Source organism: Cuculus canorus, chromosome 1 (assembly GCF_017976375.1).
Source record: "Cuculus canorus isolate bCucCan1 chromosome 1, bCucCan1.pri, whole genome shotgun sequence".
In the NCBI taxonomy this organism is placed as follows: Eukaryota; Metazoa; Chordata; class Aves; order Cuculiformes; family Cuculidae; genus Cuculus; species Cuculus canorus.
The window spans coordinates 178,347,377-178,369,242 of NC_071401.1; the positions used below are offsets into that span (position 1 = coordinate 178,347,377).

General features: G+C 38.0%; 1 protein-coding gene across 6 annotated transcripts in view; it reads right to left on the bottom strand.

Moving 5' to 3' along the window:
- Positions 1-21,612, bottom strand: part of PNPLA8 (patatin like phospholipase domain containing 8) — a 38,922-nt gene extending 17,310 nt beyond the window's left edge. Inside the window, exons 1-9 of one of the 6 annotated variants that reach the window (XM_054066048.1) lie at positions 21,107-21,314; positions 19,170-20,386; positions 18,269-18,418; positions 16,883-17,034; positions 15,205-15,299; positions 10,026-10,197; positions 4,757-4,814; positions 2,362-2,556; positions 921-1,022 (exon numbers count right to left, since the gene is read on the bottom strand). In XM_054066048.1, coding sequence (XP_053922023.1) covers positions 945-1,022; positions 2,362-2,556; positions 4,757-4,814; positions 10,026-10,197; positions 15,205-15,299; positions 16,883-17,034; positions 18,269-18,418; positions 19,170-20,294 — 2,025 coding nt within the window. In that variant the 5' untranslated portion in view covers positions 20,295-20,386; positions 21,107-21,314 and the 3' untranslated portion in view covers positions 921-944. The other 5 variants (XM_054066035.1, XM_054066032.1, XM_054066015.1 and 2 more) reach the window with 5 other exon arrangements.
- Between the last annotated feature and the right edge of the window lie 254 nt (positions 21,613-21,866).

Genomic DNA, 21,866 nt, shown 5'->3' on the forward strand with positions numbered 1-21,866 from the left:
CTAGCGTCTGTCCATAAAAATCCAGCACATCCCACACAAAATATATAATTATGGAAATGGAGATGTGGTAAGAAAAGTGTAATCTGGGGAAATAAAAGCATGAATGACATGGAGGATGACCACCTTCGGTTTCTAAAAGAATTCAAAAGTAATAATATGCCTGTGTACAAGAGAGATTTTCAAATGATAAGAAAGTTTAAGTCAGAAAATTTATCATCTAGTTCTACTACGATAAACAGTTTTAGTACTAAAACCACATTTAGTTCTTTATGGCTTACAAAGGCCAAATGCAACGTAAGGCCTTGCTTCCTAGTAATTAACATATGTCAAATAGAAAAGATTGGTCAGTTTGTGACAGTATTGGTAAAATCATACAGAAGGGCTTTGTCCAAAGACTTGAGTAAGGAAAAACAAACCAGACTTCATTCTAGCTCTGTGTCCAAGAATAATGGATCTGATCTCTAGTAAAACTGATCACGCATTTTCTCGTCTGGTAAATCGGATTTAGAAGTGAATATAGACAAAAAGAATACCCACCTTACTGCATTTCACATAAGTCTGGCAATTCAGAAATGACATTAAGACAAACAGTTGTCTAGGCACTCAGCAGGAGTTAAAAATCACGTCTATTTAGCTATTCTTCATACAGAAGCAAAGACAGATTTTGCTGTACTCTCAATTCAAGGAAAGGGGGTGGAAAGGTGAGAAGAGGAAGAAAAGTGCTTCACATAGCTTAACACTGACCCATTCAAGCAGTTAAGGAGCAGCTTGGAACAGCTCCAAAGACTGAAGCAGCTCCCTTTCCAGTTTTGCTTGGCCAGATGGAAGATAAACACGTTTCAGGATTTCAAGCAGTGCTCAGGCTTGGAATATCTGATGCACTACTCAATTTTTAGCTCTAAAACAACCAAAAAACTTACTTGCTTATTTCAAGTAGTATTTGATCAAAATATTTTCAGGGTAGCAAGATGTACCATATGGGGGAAGCTGAGGGAGGTGGGAAGAAGGGAGGGAAGAAGACCCTAAACAAAGAGAAACAGAATAAAATGGAAGAACTCTCAATTTGGTTGATGTAGTAGCACCATCCCGCCCTCCATGGGAACCCTTTCCCTTCAGCCTCCAGACTTATGTAAAGCTTTTATATAGCTGAAAATAATGATTCCATCTCCTTATAAATATTAATTCAAAATGTGGAAATATGCTGGGTGTTTTCTGATTAAATTCTAGTACTTCCTTTGTATCAATGCTTCTGTCCATTATCTCTTACTCTAATGAATTTTCCTCTATTTAATCTTATACTCCTTATTTATCTGTTAGTCTTTAAACTTCAGTATCACTTATGCACATTACAATTTCACAGCCTTTTATTGAACACCATGAGAAATTCTGTATGTGATCCAGGTACATCTTCTTGCTCACAGTACGCTATTATTGCTTTCTAGTAGTTTAGCACTAATGATATCATATGAATAAGTATGATGGAAATGTAATAGATGCTTTATTTAAATTTAAACTGTTAGAATCCTATGCTGTCCTTGTTGGATGTCTCGGGTTCAGTCAATCTTTGCAGCCTTTTCTGCCAGACATGTATAAAATCTTTTAAAAATAAACACAAATAGTTTTAAATCAGTATGTACTGTAAAAAGGATTCTTTTAAAACTCAGAACTGTAAAATAAAAGGGTACTGGAGGACAAGAACACAATGGTTAGAAAACTACTAAAGAAATTAATTTGTCTTGCTCTAATCAGGGTCACCAACAGAAGCTATAATACAACAAAATTGCATATGCTGTTAATAGAAGACATTGCTTTATCCTCAAGGAAATTTCTTTTGCAGTTGTCCTCTGAGTTTACTGCCATGGCATTTCTTATTCTTTCCACTATCTTAGAACCAGGTTAGAGCTTAATAAGCTATCAATGGAAGGAATTAAAAGCAGACTATACACTGAAATTATGCTCTAATAAAAGGAACACTAAAATGCATAGCTTTTTTTTTTTCACACTTTACAGTATTGTTAGATTTCAAGTGACACCATGTGTTTAGTGAAATAACGCTCAATGAAATACCAGTTGTAAGCAGGAACTCAAAGGCAATTTACAACTTATATAAGGTTTCCTTCTAGGCACAGAAGAATGGAACAGCAGAAGAGTTTGTATCAAGAAGACTACGATTAACCTCATACCCTTTGAGGTTGTAGAAGGGCTATAAAAGCTAAAAAATTCCTTTCTTACCGCTATCCCTCCTAGACTTCCTTTCTGCTACCAACTTATTTGCTTTGTTCTGAATCAGAAATTCAGAAAACCTTTTTCCTCAGGTATAATATTGGAAAACATTTACTAAAGGAGAAGGTTTCAACTTACCTGATGAAGATCGTTGCCCAAAACATACTCCTGAAAGTAACCCGGTGCCGCAGATGATGCTCTAATGGCCTGCCACAGTTTATACTGACAGCCTCCAATGTAATGAGATTTAACACCAGGAAAATGATTGTAGTTTCTAAAAACAAATGCCTTCAGTGGTGTCCCTCTGTTTACAATGGTGCTTACTGCAGCTACCTAGTGAGTTAGGAGGAACAAAGATAGTCATACATGATGATGATGATAATAATAATAATAATAATAATATAATAATGGAAGCTTCCCACAATATGAGATTCAATTTATAAATAAAATGTATCTCTGGGATCTAATGTGGTTCATTATTGACTTTTTCTGTAATGTCTATCTACATTTTAAAAAGTAAACGTAAAAAAAACCCCAACAAACCCAAGCTACCTAAAGAAAACACTATTTTTAACTTGAAATTGTTTCCACTGGCTACTCTGTTTCTACCAGTATCTACCCACTGATATTTAAACAAAAAGCTGGTGTCATCACTGCAACTTACAAGTGTTTCGCCTTTATGAATAGGAATTCATTCTCAAAAGTCTGTAACCAGCAATGCAACAATGCCATTAAACATTAATGTTAGACATTCATCAATTTATTCAAGAAAAAGATTGCAATAATGTGAGGTAAATGATTGCAGGAAGAATATCCCCCGAAGAAAAAAAGAAAACAAATCTTTCAAGTTTTTTTCCTAAGGATATGGAAATGCCAATAACAAAAATCACATAGATAAATCTAAGCGAAAAGCCAAAATGCTATTTCTACTAAACAAAATATATGACTGCAAAAAATTACATCTTGTGTATACACATAAGGTAAGAGTACCTATTGTCATGGGTGAGTGTTAGAATGTATAAGACCTTTTAGCGATACACCCAACCTGGTGACACTGTCAAAGCAATACTTTCAGCAGCCAAATGGCTGTTCAATTCTATTTTGTTTGCTGTTTTATAGAATAGGGTGTTTTTATGAAGTGTTAACACCACTAACAAATGACACTGTGGTATCACTGTACTAATTTCTGTTCTTCAGCCACATAAGTTACATCTAATTCACTGCAAGTCCATCTCTGCTACCGAGGAAAACAAGAAAACTATAACTTCTATATGACAAGGCAGAAACAAACCACATGCATGATTTGTACTCCCATCATTTGATGGGGAAAAGTTTCCTGTTTTTGTCAAAAGGAAGGTTTGGTTCTAAACACTGCCAGAAGCCATAAGAAAACACACTTAAGAAAACTTAATGGAAAACTTATCAAACCAACACTTGAATTTATGTTTTTTAATATCCATATATACCACTTCATGATGCAGTCTATGTTGTAAAATGCTGAGCACCTTCTGGAAAAATCCATCTCACCATGAATTTAACAGCAGCAGAGCACATAACTGCATGTTTTATTTTGAATTTGCTGTGCCTTGTGAAGAGTGCTACCACTTCCAGCACTACAAAGCTATAACTGGGAACAGCTAGTTTCAACTCTATTTATATATTCACATTTTATTGCTGAAGAGCATGGAACGAAGCCAAAGATCCTGGTTCAAAGATAACTTGCAAGTCAACGTAGGATAGCTTCTCTCTCAGAAAGCAACATACCACTCCAGCCTTTTCATGTCCTTGTTTTAGACATGGACTAGAGACACAGTCAGTAAAGCATGTTTCTATGTTTAGAAAAACATGAATATCTTCCATTTAACAGCAAAGCATTGAATACAGTGCTATGACATCAAACCACCTGTTAATTACAGATTGTTCTGAAATACGTGCTATTATATTTCTCCTCTTTCTTCACGCTCAATCCTTCACCAAAAATAAAATACTCATGCTTTCTCATCTTTCAGGCTGCTGCTGTATGTAACATCCTTCAACTAATTGACGCCCTTCATATCATAGAGGAAGAGCAGAGATCTTGGGGCTTACAGATGCGACCAGGAGAACCTGATAGTTCAGATGAAGTGAGGAAAAATCCTGTTCTCTCACTCACAATAACAGAGATCACAGCCAACACAACAGGATCTCCAGATACAAGAATTCTCTTACATAAAAAACAAACTTTGCAGAACTTCAAGCAGCTCACCTAGCATTTCTCTGGTTATAAGCCTTTTAATATCTCTGAAACATACTCTAACCTCAAATCCTAACCTAAAGTATTAAATAAAAACAGGAGAAATTTTTGGAGAAATTTAAGAATCTAATGAATTTTTTTCCTTTAAAAGCACGGGTTACCTCATATAGAGGCCTGGAGAGCATATCAACTCTCATGCTGTTCAACCAACATTCTTCTAGGGACAGTACCCTTACTCAGAACTCTTAAAAGTACCTGTGGAATACACATTTAGTACTGACCTTAGGAAACTGTACTTACCTTTGGACATTTGGAATTTCTTGCAGTTTCAATCATAAGATTTGAGCCCATTTTTTCTCTAGAAGTGTAAAAAAATTGAAAAGGCTACATCAGTTTAGCATAAACAAACATTTATCATCCTTATCCTGAGAAATTTACATTTAAAAGATGCAATGCTTGGATTTCACTTTAATAATCAGATTTCTACAGTTGAATTCAACTGACCAATATCTGAATCCTTCTAGGCTGTTGGAAATAAATCTGAAGAGTGATTGAGGTCTTGATTCAGTTACCTACTTAAGCACATATTTAATCATAAATCATCAGGATTACCCAACTAGTTTGTCAGAGGAAAACAAAGTAGTTCACTACTTTTAAAAAATAATAATTAAAAAAAAAAATCAACATCTTTACTAAGCAGTTCTATAGTAATGAAAATTACTCTCCTGAACTGTTATGAAAAGGAGAGAAAGATGCCATTCTACATGATGTACAAGAAAATTAAAACGATCTCATACGAGACCCTATTTCAACTTCAATTGGCTTAGAGTAAAGCTATAAAACTCTACAGAATGGGCACTCAGCCACAAAAATTTCAAATGGGCTTGCATTTAAATAATCACATTTTCTTCCTCTCCTTGAACACAGCCCACACAAACACAGGTGGTGTATCTACCTTATTCTGCAAAGACCGTTTTCAGTATTGCCACACTAAGTAAGGTGATTACATGTGTTGTTATTACGAGATCATTCATTTACAGCTTGCACTACTATGCCAGTAGGTAGTAGCACTTCCACTGTTAAAAACAAGACTTTTATCAATCTAGTCAGGTCAGAAGATAAAAAAAAAATTTAATGCTACAAGAGTAGTAGTCCTCAATGTGGACAATAAACTGTATTTTGGAGGTAGGACAATTTACTGTTCCACTAGTGGATATCTGTGCTTGAAGAATGGCTGTGAGAGGGAGAAAGGAAGGGAGATAGCCTCTAGTCCTGTGATCAAAGGCTTTTGCTGACAATTCTTACACTAACACCACTGTTTTATTTTATTTCTTTCCATTAAATACATTAATCCCTGTCTCTCAGTCATCAACTAGAAGAGGAAGAATGTCATCTTCACTCACTAATTAATTACAGAAGGAGACAAAGGTACACAGAACAATGAAGCAGGAATATATAGAAATAGAAGATAAAACTGACAGAGTGAGATATGAAAGATATCTACTGATTTGCATCAATTTCATCTAGTTCTTCCTAAATATCTGTATTAGGTATTTTTTCCCCAAATCCTCAATGCAAAGATTACAAAACTGCAAAAGCTATATCCACTGCTTAATTATAGGAAGCACTAGACTGAATAATTACTTCTCACCTTTTTTTCTTATTAAGGCCAGGAACTGATCCTTCAGAGTAGGTACAAGAACTCCCTTAAACTACTATGCAACTTCAGATATCAAGGTCTAAAGAGAAAAGTTTAATACCACATCCAAATTTATTTTAGTTCTGTTGTGAGCATTAATACTGTAATTGCATACTATATAAATCTCTGTCAAGCCTCACTGTTCAATTATTTTCTTTACCAAAGTCACAGCACAATTAATTCCACAGTTTATTTACATACTGTATTAAAAGAGAAAGTCTCCTAATTTTAATTTTATTGAATAGTCCCTTATTCTTGAAGAAAAGATGAGACTGTATTTCTGAAGATATCTTACTCTCTCAAATTACTGCTTTATACTGTTTGCTTTTTTAAGGACAGCAAGTCCTGACGCCTTTGTGTGAATTGTCTTTAGTCACTGGCTACTTTTTACCAATTTTGCAACAGAAACACTCTCTAAAATGGAGCAATGGGAACCATAAATAGTATTTCAAATGAAACTGCATTATGGATTAACACAACAGCATTTTTCATATTTTCTGTATTTACAATACCAGCCATCACACACTGAACCATCGTGTTTGACCACAAACATACAGATGTTTCATTAAACTGTCCGGGACAACACCCAAATCACTTCTGATACTAAAGTTAGGTTAAATCCTGTAGACATTTTACATTTTTCCACTCATGGGTTATTACTTTACACATAATTTCATTTGCCATCCTGTTTTTCCACTTGTCTCCTTTGTTTGTGTCTGTGATCTATGTCTGCACCTATCTAAACTAGTCTCCTTTACAAATGTTGCTCTTTCACTGCTTTAAGTCCCTAATATTGCAACACTTATTCCAATAATTCTGTAAGAACATATTGCCAACCATATGCTCAAAGGCACATTCTAATGGGCTACAGTCAGAGTGCAATCAAATAGCCTGGAGAAAGAGCATTCAATTCAAAAAGCAAAATTGTAACTTTCACTCCCCTCTAACAGCAGCAACAACAACAAAAGCACCAGGAAACTATGACCTCTTTACCAAACCTGTAAGAAAGGCTTATATGGTATGTTCCATAAGGATACAGATCATCTCACTGATAACACTGCTATTTCATAGAATCATAAAACCATTAGGGTTGGAAAGGACCTTAAAGATCATCTAGTTCCAACCCTCCAGCCATGGGCAGGGACATGTCCCACGAGACCAGGCTACCCAAGGCCCCATCCAACCCAGCCTTGGAACTCTTCTAGGGGTGCGGCATCCACAGCTTCCCCGCGCAACCTGTTCCAGTGTGTTAACACCCTCACCGTGAAGAATTTCCCAATGTCTAATATAAATCTACCCCCTTCCTGTCACTACATGCACTTGTAAATTGTCCCTCCCCAGCTTTCTTGCAGGCCCCCTTCAGGTACCAGAAGGCTGCTATAAGGTCTTCCTGAAGCCTTCTCTCCTCCAGGTTGAACAAACCCAACTCTCTCAGCTTGTCCTCATAGCAGAGGTGCTCCAGCCCTCTGATCATCTTTGTGGCCCTCCTCTGGACCTGTTCTAACAGTTCCATATTCTTCTTCCACTGGGGATTCCAGAACTGGTCACAGTACACCAGGTGGGGTCTCACAAGTGTGGACTAGAAGGCATGAATCACCTCCCTTGATCTGCTGGCAATGCTTTTTTTCTTTATGCAACCCCAGGTTGGCCTTCTGGGGTGCAAGCGTGCATTTCTGGCTCATATTGAGCTTCTCATCAATCAGCACCTCCAAGTTCTTCTCCGCAGGACTGCTCTGTTAAGTAAGCCTGGAGTGACCAACTGGTACAGAACATGTTGCCTGCCTGGTCACTGGAGAGCAGTCTCACTTTATACTTCAACTTGTGTAATAAATACTGGTTTGAAGTATTATTACTTGTAATCCCAAAGACAGACATTACCCATTTTCTAACCAACAAGGAAAATTTACATTTTACCCTACCCTCTATACCATGCTTGATTGCTTTCCAAGAATACAAATTCCCAGGATGGGACTGCAGCTAGCTTGTGAAAACCCTAAGTGCTCACCAAATTTCTCCCACAGTTTCTCAAGACAATATGAAAGAAGAAAATTGTACATGTAAACAACAGTCAAAAGAAAACTGAAAACTTGGAACTAGAAGCTAGTTTCTTTTTACAGAAGCAATTCAACACAGTATTACAGAGAATGATACACAGTAAGAAGAATTTTCTGCACAAAGTAATTAAAGTAACTGATTCAAACAAATCCTCGAGGAATGTATATGAAGAGTTAAAATAAATATAAGACACAAAATAATTTCCTACAGCACACACAAGAAGTTAAACAAAATTAGTTGTCATTTTCTGAAATGGCATTTATAATATGCCTCATGAATGCACGACCCATTACCCTAAGGCAATATTAGCTTAATTATTTTCAGCAAGAATACTTTCTGACAGAAAATAATACCATCAATATTGTGGTAGAGCTTAATGTATATTGCATGCCTGTATATTGTAAACAAATAATCTCTGTTTCAAGCAAGGCTAACAAGTCTACTGACATTTAAGTAACAAAATCCCATGCTGAGCAAGTAAGGCTTTTCAATTCAAAACAAAACATAAAGCAGTTTTTCCACAGAATGACTGTAAGTTAGACCTGACCTTCTTATTGCCATAAAGAGATGCTATATAACCTTTCAATTCCCTTCTTAGTTCTAGACTTCCACTCCACAAGGAAGCCTGCAGCGATCCCTATTGTGTAAAATGTTGTGTAGACATAGCATCTCCCTTCAACACTGCAGAATTAGGTCAACAAAATGTCATTTTTTGATCACTAAATTCACTTTTTAATTTAATCTATGGATAATAGAGTAACTGCCTGGCTTCTGACCACTGTACTGGAGTAGAGTGCTTTACCTCTCTCGTGTTATTCATAGCTGCAAACAATAATATCATTTTAATTAAAGGCATGTAAAATACTTTGTGTGGTAGTTCTGATTTTCAATATCTGAGAAGGAAAACGCACGATATTCATTTGATAAATGTATTTATTCCTAAAAATCTGCAAAAGCACAGTGACATCGTGTTTGGAATCCTCTCTCCATTTCAGTACAGAAGTGAGATGCTTAAACCTCAAGCAGCACATGTATTCCTACTATAACAGCTAGAAAAACTCCTTCAATCCCATAAAACACATTAATCACGTTCCTAAAGGAACATATCATTACTTTTTACTACTTCACATTTGCACTCAGAGAAGGTTGTTTCAGTTCTTTCAGCAGCAGTGCCAGCTCACCCTGCTTGGGAAAGCATGACATCAGTCTACTAAAAATTATAAAAAAATGGAACTATCAATACAAATACAGATGAATAAAACTAAGTAATACAACTTGTAATACAGTTTCTCTGGAGACTCTTCCTGAATAGCCATTAATGCATTTTTATGCATGTCTATGAGCAAATGCCATTTCACTGGCAACTGACACAGAGGACATTTTTTCATAATCTTTACAGCTCATTTCCCTTTTCAAAGAAAGCGGCAATGGGAAAACCCCCTCAATACTACAGCTAAGATTAAAATCCCTACTACGGCACATTATTTCATTTCTCACCATGCCCCCTACAAGAAAAAAGGCACAGCAGGAGGCTAGTAAAATTTGTAGCAGATCCCTAATGAGATCAAGTAGAGCTGGCAAACATATAGGAATATAATCAGAAATCAGCATGCTAAAGCTTACTTTATTCCCCAGAAACCATTACATTAAAGGCTTTCAGCATTTTGCTCAACACAAAAACAGGTATTTCAAAACAACGAGCGTATATACTAATCCTTTCTAGTTGTTTTAAGAATTTGCTTACCAGTGAAACAGTAACAAAACCAAATGCTCTCAGACATTATATTATTTTTCACTTGATCATTTTTTACTTACTTGAGCATTTTTTCCCATATATCACTGTCATAAAAGGCGTGGCTCCAACCCATTTTGACTGTTCCAACAATGACATTCTGCTTAAAAACATCTGATCCTAACTTGCGATACAGTTCTTCACAATCGTCCAGAGGGATATGGAACAACCCCAACATAAAAGCTAATATAGCTCCTGAAAAAGAAGTATTTTGAAATGTAAAATATAGCCTGGAGTAAAGATTATAAAGATGGATTACAATTTAATGTAGTTCATAGGCTAGCAGACTATCTGTCTTGAAAAGGGAAGACCAATTGACATTTGTATCACTGAATTCCTGTTCAAAGATCACCATTTTAACTGGACACTCTGAGTCAGTAAATAAAAAATATGAAAATTCTGTGAGAAGAAGGGAATTTTGAGTTGTTTGAAATGCATTTAGTTGCAACCATTTATAATTAGTCATTTATACATACTGCCATCTAGTGTGTGCCTATAAAAAATTCTGACCTACCCTTGTAGGAATAAAACAATGGTATCCAAAAAGCATGGTTGCAGAATACCATTAAAAACACTGGAAAAATACAATTAACACATCACTAGAAGTCCTGGATAGATTTAACTGAAAAAGACATATACAATCTTTAGATCTAATTGTACAATACCGTGCGACCTATAATTAAGCATCAGGAAAAATCAGGATAGATTGTTTTTCCAATCTGGAAATGAATGCAATAGGTTTGAAATAGAGTAAGAATAAAATAAATAAGCAGAAATAACTACATAAAAGAAAGTTACAAATTGCTTTAAAGGAAACATGACTTCCAAGCTTATTTTGCTCTCACAAATCCCATTGTCCTTATAGTTGACTGTCATTGGACTGATGGTCTCAATTTGTTATAATAAAATGCAGCAGATGTGCTTAATATAATCTAGGCCTACTTGACACAAAATTTCATCAACAGAAACTTACTCAACTGCCAAATCCCCAAATGCCTGTATTTAACACAGACCAAACATTAAGCAACAGAGAAATACCATTTTCCCAAATCATGCAAATCCTCAGCTGCTTTCTCTCACTCTCAACTCTCCAGCACCCATCTATAATGCCACGCATGTGCTATTTTGGTGAACAGTTTCAAAGCCAAAGAGAAAAAGATTCATATCAAACGCACACTTATTTTCACTTCATCTCCTGAGAAACAGCACTAAAAACCGCAATCTGCTTCAGCGCGTGAGTGCAGTAGATAATACCAGAGACAAGGTACACACCTTGTACATAAGGCTTTGCTGAAACTTGCTGGATGGTAACAAGAAGCTCACAGAAGACCAAAGTCAAAATTGAAGACATAGTGCAGGCTCTATCAGATGATACAGTGAAAAAACGCATCTGAGACTTCTACCACATCCTGCTCTGCGATTCCTACACTGTAGTCACCATCTCAGTCTTGATGGCAAACAACATTTAATGGGGAAAAAAAAACCTAAATAAAATCTGCAAGGTCAAGGAGGATATCTTCAATAACGTAAACATACAGCTGGGTAGAGACATGAGACGGGCAGGAATATAACCTGAAAGACAAAAGTATTCCTTCCTTTTTCAGCATTAGTAAGACTTCGGCATAAGAACTATATCTGGGCCTGAATGATGTTCTTCAAAAAACATACAGACCAACTGAAAAAAAGAAAAAACACACAGAAAAATCCCCAGAAACAATAATGAGTGAACAAAATCAGTCTAAGGAAAGCCTTAGTAAATGGTCTGTGACAAAAGACTTCAAATGCACAGAAGGCTGTTGCAAAGAAAAAGGAAAAAAAAAAAAATGTTATCTATGTTTATGGGGAGTCCAGAGAAGAGGAAACAGATCTGCAGTGCAATGAGAAGACCCGCATTTGATTATTTTTTTCTGGCTGTAAAAATAGCAGATCACTAGCACAGATTTTGCTTAAGAGATCTGACATGATTCAAAATCTTAAGACAATTGCCATCAGCGAAACACACCCTTGAGAAACAAGATAGCCTCCTAAGGATGTTTCCAAATCTAAAATACCATGGCTTGACTTATTTGTGAATTCTTAAAAAAAATACACTTCTTAAAACAGCAAGGTGGAAAGAAGTCACGGGCCAAAGAAAACCCCCAACTTCAACACAGATTGACGCTGGCGTTGTTTAATGAGGCTTCTCATCTGCACATCATCTTCTCATGAAGAACACATGAGGGCACTAGCCCTACACTGATCTTTACAACTTGGGAGGAATATTTTGGGAGAATATCCTTACATCAAGTCCTTAAGAAAACTTCATACACATCCAAAACTGACGATCAGAGAGACCCATGTAATTCAGATGTGTTTGTAGTAAAAGGCACTGGAAAACAATATGCTTAGAGAACCTTTGATCACACTACATCAATGATCAAATCCCTCATACAATGCACCTGAATGCCACTAATTATAGATCAAAATAGAAATTTAGGAAAAACTTTAGTTTTTAAATTCTTGAAGCAGACCAGCGCATTTGGAAATGTGGTAGTACACATTTTGCCTAATCACACACTCTTGATGTTATAAACTGCTCAGGACTGAATCCTGAGCGCACCGCTATTCAGAAGCATCTTTGATATACCAGGGAAAAAGCACAAGCATTGAAAAGGACACACAAGCCACATCCACAGCATACCTGCAGATAAATTGTCCTCAGTGGGTTAAGTGCATCAATAAAAGCATGAAATACTCTGGAGAACAGTGATAATCATCCTCACTTACACAATTCCCAGCAGCTCAGTTCATGTGGCAATACCGCTTCTTCCTTTCAACTGCCCTGTTTTCATCTTTGGATTTTTGCACAGGCAGAAACAGTACACAATTTACTCTAACTTGCCTCCTCACAAAACAAGTTCAGTGTGATTTTCTGGTGCTTCATGTCCAGATATCGTGCCCAGAAATAGGCAGGTAACCTAAAGTACACATGGCCCACTACAGCATCATTAGTCATCTTTCTCTGTGACTGCCTGCACTTCCACATTAAGACCACCAGTGAAGAGAAGCACAGGGAAGCTAACTACAAAGACAGACTTTGCAATGTGTAATTCACAGCAAAGTGTTTATTTCTAAACCTCAAAGAAAAAGCAGCTAGACAATATTAAGAGATATGAAAAGCACAGCAGAAAAAAACCTCTGTAATGCACAAGAGGCATCCTTCCCATCATTTAACACATCACTCTTGTACACCACAGTTCATTCAGCTGCAACTGTCTGCAAATCCAATTGACATATGTACCAACACCACAAACTCAAATGGTGAAGCATGCTGCTAGCACATGCTGACAAATATGTACAATCTCTCCCAATCATGTCTTGTCATCTATTGCAAGCTGGACCACGGTGTACGAAAGCTTGATAGTGTGAACAAAGCTTAAAAGAACACATTAAGGACTTACTAGCAGTTACAAAAACCAAAATCTGGTGAAGAATTAATAATAAAGTTAGCTCTGATCAGAGCAGTAGGATCAAATTAAGAACACCACGAATCCCTATCAAAGACAGTGTCTTTGTCGTGATTGAAGGAGACATTGGAGAAGTGTTTTGTAATGACACTATCTTCCAAAGAAACAATCACTTACTGCTAAATTAACTAACAAAGGGCTTTTTCCAAATACTATTAAAAATGTAAAGCAGGGAGTTATATTGTGTCTGAAAAGAAATTCTGTCTAGTAGACGTAAACATTATTTTGTTCTACTTTGAACCTACCAAGCAAATCTCTGGAAACTTGTACATTTTATATATATATATATATATATATACACACTCATAGTGATCCGCAATGTTTTTTCTGAATTAAATTGTATAGAAGATTAAGCATAGCATAAATTAAATTAAGAATGTGGGTTTCTAGAGGAAACTGAGCTACCGAACCACAGCATACCTATTATGTTACAAATCAGTATTATGCTGCTACTGGTCTAGCATCACTTCCAAAAGAGATGACTGTCTTTTAAAAAGAAACTTACGCCTTAGAGTTTCCTACTCCCTAAGATCTCTTAAGCAGTAATTTACCATTGAGTCACAAAGCAATTAAGGCTGAGAGGGACCTCTAAAGGTCATCTAGTCCAACCTGCTGTTCAAACATGTTTAATTATAACATGTTATTCAGGACTTGTTCATCAGGATAGAGGTTTCACAACCTATGCAGGCAACTCCTTCCAGTGTCTGACCATCATTGCAAGGCAAACATGATTCCTTATATCTAATTATAACTTCCCACGCTCTAACTTGTCTGTTGGCTCTTCTATAACCACGCACCTTCAAGAAAAGACTAACTCCATCTTCTCTGTATTTTCCCTTTACTTGAAACAGCAATAAGGCCTCTCCCCTTGGCTATCTCTTAAGGCTGAATAAACCCAGTTCTTGCACTCTCTCACTGCTGTGACTTCCAATCCCCTGACCTACTTGGCCCTCTGCCAGACTTACCCAGTACATAAAAGAACATCCACAACAGATTAAGGTTTTACTGAAGAGCCTAGAACTAGACAGACTGCGGCCAGCAGAGATCCTTAATCTGTTGGGTACATTCTTGTGCGTACAAGCCAGGAAGTGGTCAGCCTCCTCTGCTGCAAGGGTACACTGATTCATGTTCAATCCATTCCAACAGGACCAGGTCCTTTCTCAGCAAAGCTGGTTCCCAGCCAGTCAGTCCACCTCAGACAGAGGACTGGCACTTGGCTTTATTGGACCTCAGGTGGTAAATGTGAAGCAATTTCTCCAGCCTGCACAGGCTGATCTGAACAGAGACTATCATTCAACTGACCACTCTTCTAATCTAGTGTCATCGAAGATCTTGGTACATGAGCACTTCGTCCCACTGTGCAGGTGATTAATATAGACAAGAAACACTGTTGGCACATATCAGTCCCTGAGGAACGTTGCCTTATTTGTCTGCAAAACCCTAAAACCAAGGAAGATATCTGTATCTGCGCATAAAATGAAGGACTCATGTTTGTTGAAAAAAATTACAAATCAGTTTGAAGTTACCAGTCACTCAAACTTCTTACTCAGAAGAAAAAAGAAAGACTTTAAAACCACACCTGTGCTTTCCCAAGTTGCACTGAAAGTCAGAAAGCGGCACATTCTGCACAATCCACATATTCTCAGATTTTCTTTCACTACATTCACAGCAAAATTCCAATGTATGGCTTAATTACCTGTGCTTACACCACAAATGTAGTCAAAAAGTTGATGAACCGGCTTTCCAGTTAGTTCTTCTAGTTTCCGTAGTGTCTGAAGTGCAACTAAACCCCTGAAACACAAAAAACGTCTTTGCATACAATGGTAGTTTTATCTTACATAGCTCTAAGCCCACCTTTGCTTAATGATAACTATTACTGAATAACTACAACAGTAAGAATCCTGAATATGTCAGGCAATGAAAAGTAGCAGAACTCAATTGAAATGGAGCGATGAATACTAAATATAAGTTACAAACTGAGGCATACCAAAACCACTACTCAACAGCTACAGCCATATTGTTTTTGTAGCCTTACTAGTTTGTAGGATTAGTTTGTAGGATTACTGTCATCTTCTGTGGATGTAGACTCGGGATAGATTTTAGCTGCATCCACACCATACAGCACTTAAGTTTTGGTTTTATCAGGGCTATATGAAGGTCCTCAGCATGTAGTACTTCTCTCTCTGTGTCTTTTTTGCCTGCAATTCAATGTGTCTGAAATAATAGGAGAGAGGCATTCCAGCCCATGAAACTTGTGCTTTTTACAACATGAAACAGAGCAGCTGGCATGCAAAGGTGCTAACTCTGCTGGGATAGAGCTAGAGAACTGTGTATACCAAAAGGAGCACCAAACCAAGCACCATTTTGCCAAAACATTCTCCTGCATGCCGCACCCAAATCTGTCCTGGCTTGTGGTGAAGAGCAGCAGTCAAGCTAGTCTGAAATTACAACCAGATGACCACCACCAATTAAGGAGCACAATAGCAGGAGTCAGTATTCAGGCTCACTCTCTGATCTGTTTCATTTAGAGTTACAGATGCAGATACTGCTTTCTAAACTCAAGAAATAAGCTAGAAATCTAACAGAAAAATGAACACACTTTATTCATACATATAGCATCATTCTACTTTGTAAAATTCTTATGGTTTACAATGAACTTCTGAAAACGCAGACATCAAAGTTGTGACAAACACTTATTCCTTATTGAAGGCAACTGATTTTGATGCAATTAAATAAATACTATAGGGAAATAAACACTCTGTTAAACTGTATTTCTGCAATGACTTCATGCTTTACTTTCTACCAATAAAGATCTTTCAATCAGTAAATATTTGCCAACAAGATTTCTTCAAATATGCCTGAAAACACAGCTTTCAGTAAACATGAGACTTTAAATTTAATGAACATGTTTCTGATACTACTCTTTAAATTGTGGTAGGTACACAAATTCATGCAGAGCTAGGGCACATGTAATTAAGGACATGTGGTGCTTTTTTTTTTTTTTAAATGTTTGTTGTATTATAAAAAAAATATAAACCAACATCACAGCTAGAACAGCTTTCACCGCTAGTCTATTCATTCTTTCATATGAAACCAGTCCTGCTAAGGCAAGTCACCCTCCAGACACGTACATGAACATTTTTTGGCTTTATTAAGTCAGCACAATTGTAAGGGTATAAACGACTTCTAGCATTTCACAACAATTCTGTATTTCTGAGATTAGATTTGTGAGCAGACTAGCTCAAATAACCACTTATTTCCAAAAGGAGAAAAAATTGCATCTTTGGGCACAAACTTAAAGAAAAACCGAAATTTTATTTCCAGTATAGTATGAAAAAAGGCTACAAGTATATAAAAAAACCCAGAGGTTTTACCTTGTTCCTCCTCCATCAATAGTAAGAACTCGAATTCCCCAGCCTTTCACAGGATCTGTATATCCAATTATAGCTAAAGTCTCTCTAACAGCAGCCTGAAGACTTTCGTCATTTGCCTGTCTCAGTCGCAGTAGGCATGGGATTATTTTTTCCTATTGATAAATACAAAGATATTTGATTCTAACTATATGTTTACACCAAAAGAATCAATGCTTAAATGTACTAGTTTGGCATTTACTTATAAAAGAAATACATTACGTAAACTCAATGGAAAATGTATTTAAATCTGTATTTACCTATCTTAATTTCTAACAAGGGAAAGAAAGGACTCCAATATTATGTTGTACACCCCTCGTTGTTACAGTAATTACCTATCAGAATTAAATAACCAAGGTGAAATGCAAATCTTTTGAATAGTCAGAAAATCTATATTTGCCTAAAGTTTAGTTATACCGACTTTAATGTCATACGGGCCAAATATAAACTTAAGCATAGAGCAGAACAAGTATGGCTAAAAGCCCTGATTCTGCTGAGTAAATATCACAATGCTTCAAAACAAGAAATGGCTTCTAAGTACCCTAATATTAAAACAAACCAAAAATTACAATTCTTTCTCACATTGAGTAATTTTTCAATTTACAATTACTATCACAAAATTAAAGTATTATAATTAAAATGGGAGTAGTAAATGTACTCTTTCATAATAAAGTAATTCACTTCTATTCATGTGGATGCTCAACCTGTACCCTGTCCAGATGATTCATCTGGCCGCACTCCATTCCCAAAGATCTCTTTTCCAGCAACTCTATAACCCATGCAACACATCTGTTACATCTTGTGGAAAAAGGCATAGGACTGACAAATGCTGTGATTTGGCTAGTACTGCTAAAACAGCCTATTACCCACCTCCTGTCCTCTCACTGCAGGAAAGAGGATGAGTAGGACTAGATTACATTAACTTATTGGACGGCTCTACTCCACTCTTGTCATCTCTCTTCAAAGGAAGCATGCAAGCAAGCATAAAAACTGTTGCACATATACAGATCAACTGTTCTGTACGTTCCCATCTGGTCAACTGTGACAGAGGACACAGTGTACAACCTTCATCTACTATGGGAATAAGCTTTACTATCTATCCACATGACAATGCTGTATGCTTCTAAATTAAACATCGCAACCTTAAAAGCCTTCAGCTGAACTACTGATACATACAGATCTGCTTGAACCAGCTAAAAAAATAGCTATAAAGAGAGATAGTCACATTGTAATCTTTACAAAGAGAAGATATGGCCAACAGAAAAAAAGCACAAAAGAAAGTTTAATGTTATTCTATGTCAATCATCTGTCAGATATTTATTTTTGCCTAAGCATAAAGACTGTTTGCACCTTAATTGCAACTCCTCTGCTCTCTGGAAATTCTAGAAGATGGTAGGTCAGTTCTTCAACCCGGCTGATACAGACTCTTCGATTAGAGGATCTTCGTAGAGCTTGAACTAAAGCTCGAGTCCTGTTATCAATACTCACTCGTGCAATAATCTAAACAAAAAAAGGTAAAGTTATACCAATAACACAAAACTACTCTAAGAAACATGAAAGATTTGTGAAGAATAATACCAAATCGTTATTTTAAGACTTCTCAGAAGTAATAGACAGCATTTTGTACTGCAGATCTGCTACAGGTTCCAAGTAAGCATTGCTTAAACAGGTAACCTTTTGATACTTTGTTTAGACAGTACATCAACCAAACCTGTCAGCACAAAGTCATGTGGATTTTCAGGGCAACACTGAAATCATAGTATTAGGACCATAAAACACTCCAAGAGTGCTATAAACTACAACAACAGAAAAACAACTAGATCTAAGCATATGTATAAGTAGACAGAGCACATATATCAACTAAATACATACATATACTTTACACAGACTTACTATACACTTTACATACAAGCTTACATAAATTTATTTGCATTTATATAAAAATAAACATTTTTATACACATACATGTAATTATTTGTAAGTACATATATCTAAGTTTAACTCACATGCATATACACATGTAAAAGTATAAACATATATCCTTATTTATATAAGCATGTATGTACTTACGTGTGCATACACAAATACACATGTGTACATGTACGTAAGTGCATACGTATATACTTATTTATGTAAGAACAGATCTGTATATATACGTAAGTTTATATACATGTGTATAGTGTGTACATACATTTGTATAAAACATACACGGAAATAGTATCTAAAGAACCAACACTAAAGAAAGACTTGCCTTTTCTCTCTGAAGAGACAGATGCTTTTCCCTCTCTTCTGCAGTCTTAGCCTCTTTTGCTTTGTCCCCCTCATCTTTCTCAGACACTTCTTGTTCTGGCTGTTTACTCTTTTCTTGTGAAACAACTTTTGTATCGGATCTTAACTTGGGAACCAAGCCACCAATGTAACTGTCTACAAAAGCTTGTACACTGTTACTGGGGTATGAAAGAAAGTTTGCAATACTTTTTTTAGTGGAAGCTGGAAGAGCGGTATTTGTCTTTTCAGCACCCAGAGTCTCTGCTTCAGGACCTACAGTACCTGCTGAATCCACTGTCTTTTCTTCACTTGTTACAGTAGTTTCTGATGAATCAAGCTTATTCCTTTCTTCAGTTTTAGAGTCCTGTAATAAAGCATTCCTTTTTTTCTCTTGATCCATTACAGAATTATTGTTAAAGTACTGGTTGATATGATCAGCTACAAAGTTGTAAGTCTCTCCAAAACTCGTAGAAAAGTAGCTTATATGAAAAAGGTGGTTTTTAGCAGGTGCGGAATCTTCTGGAGTATCGTGATTAGTGCCACTTAAAGTTACTAACATAGGCACTGAGTTTTCAGTTGCACAAGTGGATTTCTTTGCAGCTGGGCCGCTGTTGCAATCCTCCTGAGTTCTGGCATCTGTGATTTGTTTATCATCTTCTAGATTTGCACTGATGTTATTTCCATTTGCATTGCTTTTATTTGCTTTGCCCAAGGTACCTGAGTGCGATTTCAACCGAGCTATCCGTGACACCAGTTCACTGTGAGTGCCAGACACTGCCTTTGAAACAGATTCTATAGTGTTCTTTATTCGTGACATGCGACTGTTCACTTTTGTAAGTCCTTTGGAAGAAGAAGTTAGAAGTTTAGAAACTCTGTAGTATAAAAAGTCATGGCTGTAAGAATAGTTGTTATACCAAAATGTTCTGCTTCTGGCCCACTTACACCGAGGCTCACTTGTATGAAAAACTCTCGGGTGAATCGCATGATTTATCCTCCAGCAGGCTTTAGGTCTACACAAACACAGGTATTTGTTTCTTTGCTTCCACCAAAGACTCTTCGGGTTAACCACAAAGAATAAATATGCGTCTAAAGACAAATGAACTACCATTACTTATAAATAATTACACCTTTCCTATGTTGCTTGCCTACTTCATTCCAGAAAATATACTTCAATAACTAAGTCTCATATCACGGTGTTATCTGAAAAAGAAAAACAAACAAAAACAACAATGGAAACCCCAAACCAGTAAAAAGTTAAACTAAAATCACAGAGTTACTTAGAGCACATGCAGCTTGTTTATTCTTTCAATAAAGACAGATAAACATTCAAATCAAATAATCTCATGGGAATATCTACTGCTTAGGACATTTGATACCATCATGTCAACATTTTAATTTCAACAAGTTATTCCTTAAAGATCAGCTTAAACCCTCCTGGAGCAATATATAACACTTGTTGAAAGCATTTAGTGCCACAGATAAAGTTGCTTACCAGTCCTTCCAAAAAAGAGAAACGTGCGCCTCTTTAGTAAATAATCTTGTGCAGAGACCAACTTCCAAATGGAACTGTCATTATATTACCCTTCCTTTGCAGAATTCCTCCCGGAGGAGAAAGCACACTAATTCTCTGAGCAAAGTTTAAGTGTAAAACACAAGTTCAAGAAAACATTCCTCTCCTAAGAGCCAAGGGCAGCATAGAATCCCTGCTCTGCAAGGAAAAATACATACATATCTGGGGTGGATCAGAGTTTTACGCATTATGCAAGAGTCGCGCTGAAACGCCAGTGGCAGCTCCATTACTACAACAGGCTCAGACTTCTCTAGCTTTTGTGACAAGTGCCAGAGGAGGTCAGGCAGCCTGACACCTGTGCGGGCCCACGCCAAAGTAACAGCACAGGCAAGAGTAGCCTCGTTACTCACGGTTCCCTCAGCGGCCGTCTGTGCCCGTCCCAGCGCCGCGCAGCCGGGCTTCAGGCCACGGCCGGGGATGGGCAGATATAGAGGAACGGGGGCGCCTCCTGCCCTGGGAAGGGAGTGGGCTCCGCTGCTACCTTTCGCCATTTCGCAGAAACGATTTCGAAAGCGGCCGCGTAAACACCCGTCCTGTACTGTACTGTACTGTCCTGTCCTGTCCTGTCCCGTCCCCGCCGCTCCCGCCCCCCGCGTGCCTGGCACGCGCTCACCGCTCTTCACGCCCCCTTCCCCTCCAAGCCCCGCCGGGGCCCACCCTGGCCACAGCGGGTACCTGCCTTGCCGGGCAACGGCTCCCGCCTCCCCCGCTCCCCAGGGCGCCAGGCAGGGCCTTTCCCCCCGCCACGATCAAGGAGTGCGGCAGGGGCCGCGGTGCCGCCCCGGCGGAGGGGGGTGGGGGGGTGGATGGGACGGCAGTAGCGACCACAACGACTACGGCTGAAGGGACACCGCACTGCCGCGCCTGCGCCGCGCGCCGGAAGCAGCTGAGGCACGCGCAGGCGGCCGCGGGCGGGGCGCGGGGGCGCGGGGCGGGGCTACGCGGGACGAGGCGGTGGCTGCTGCTGCGCCTGCGCGCGGGGCAGGGCGGGGTGGGGGGCGGGCGGAGCGGCGCGAGACGGGCGGGGGCGGGGCTGAGAGCGTCTCCGAGGGAGGGGCTCAGGGACTGCATGGGCTGGTGGTGATGGTGGGGGGGCGGGGGGGGGGGGGA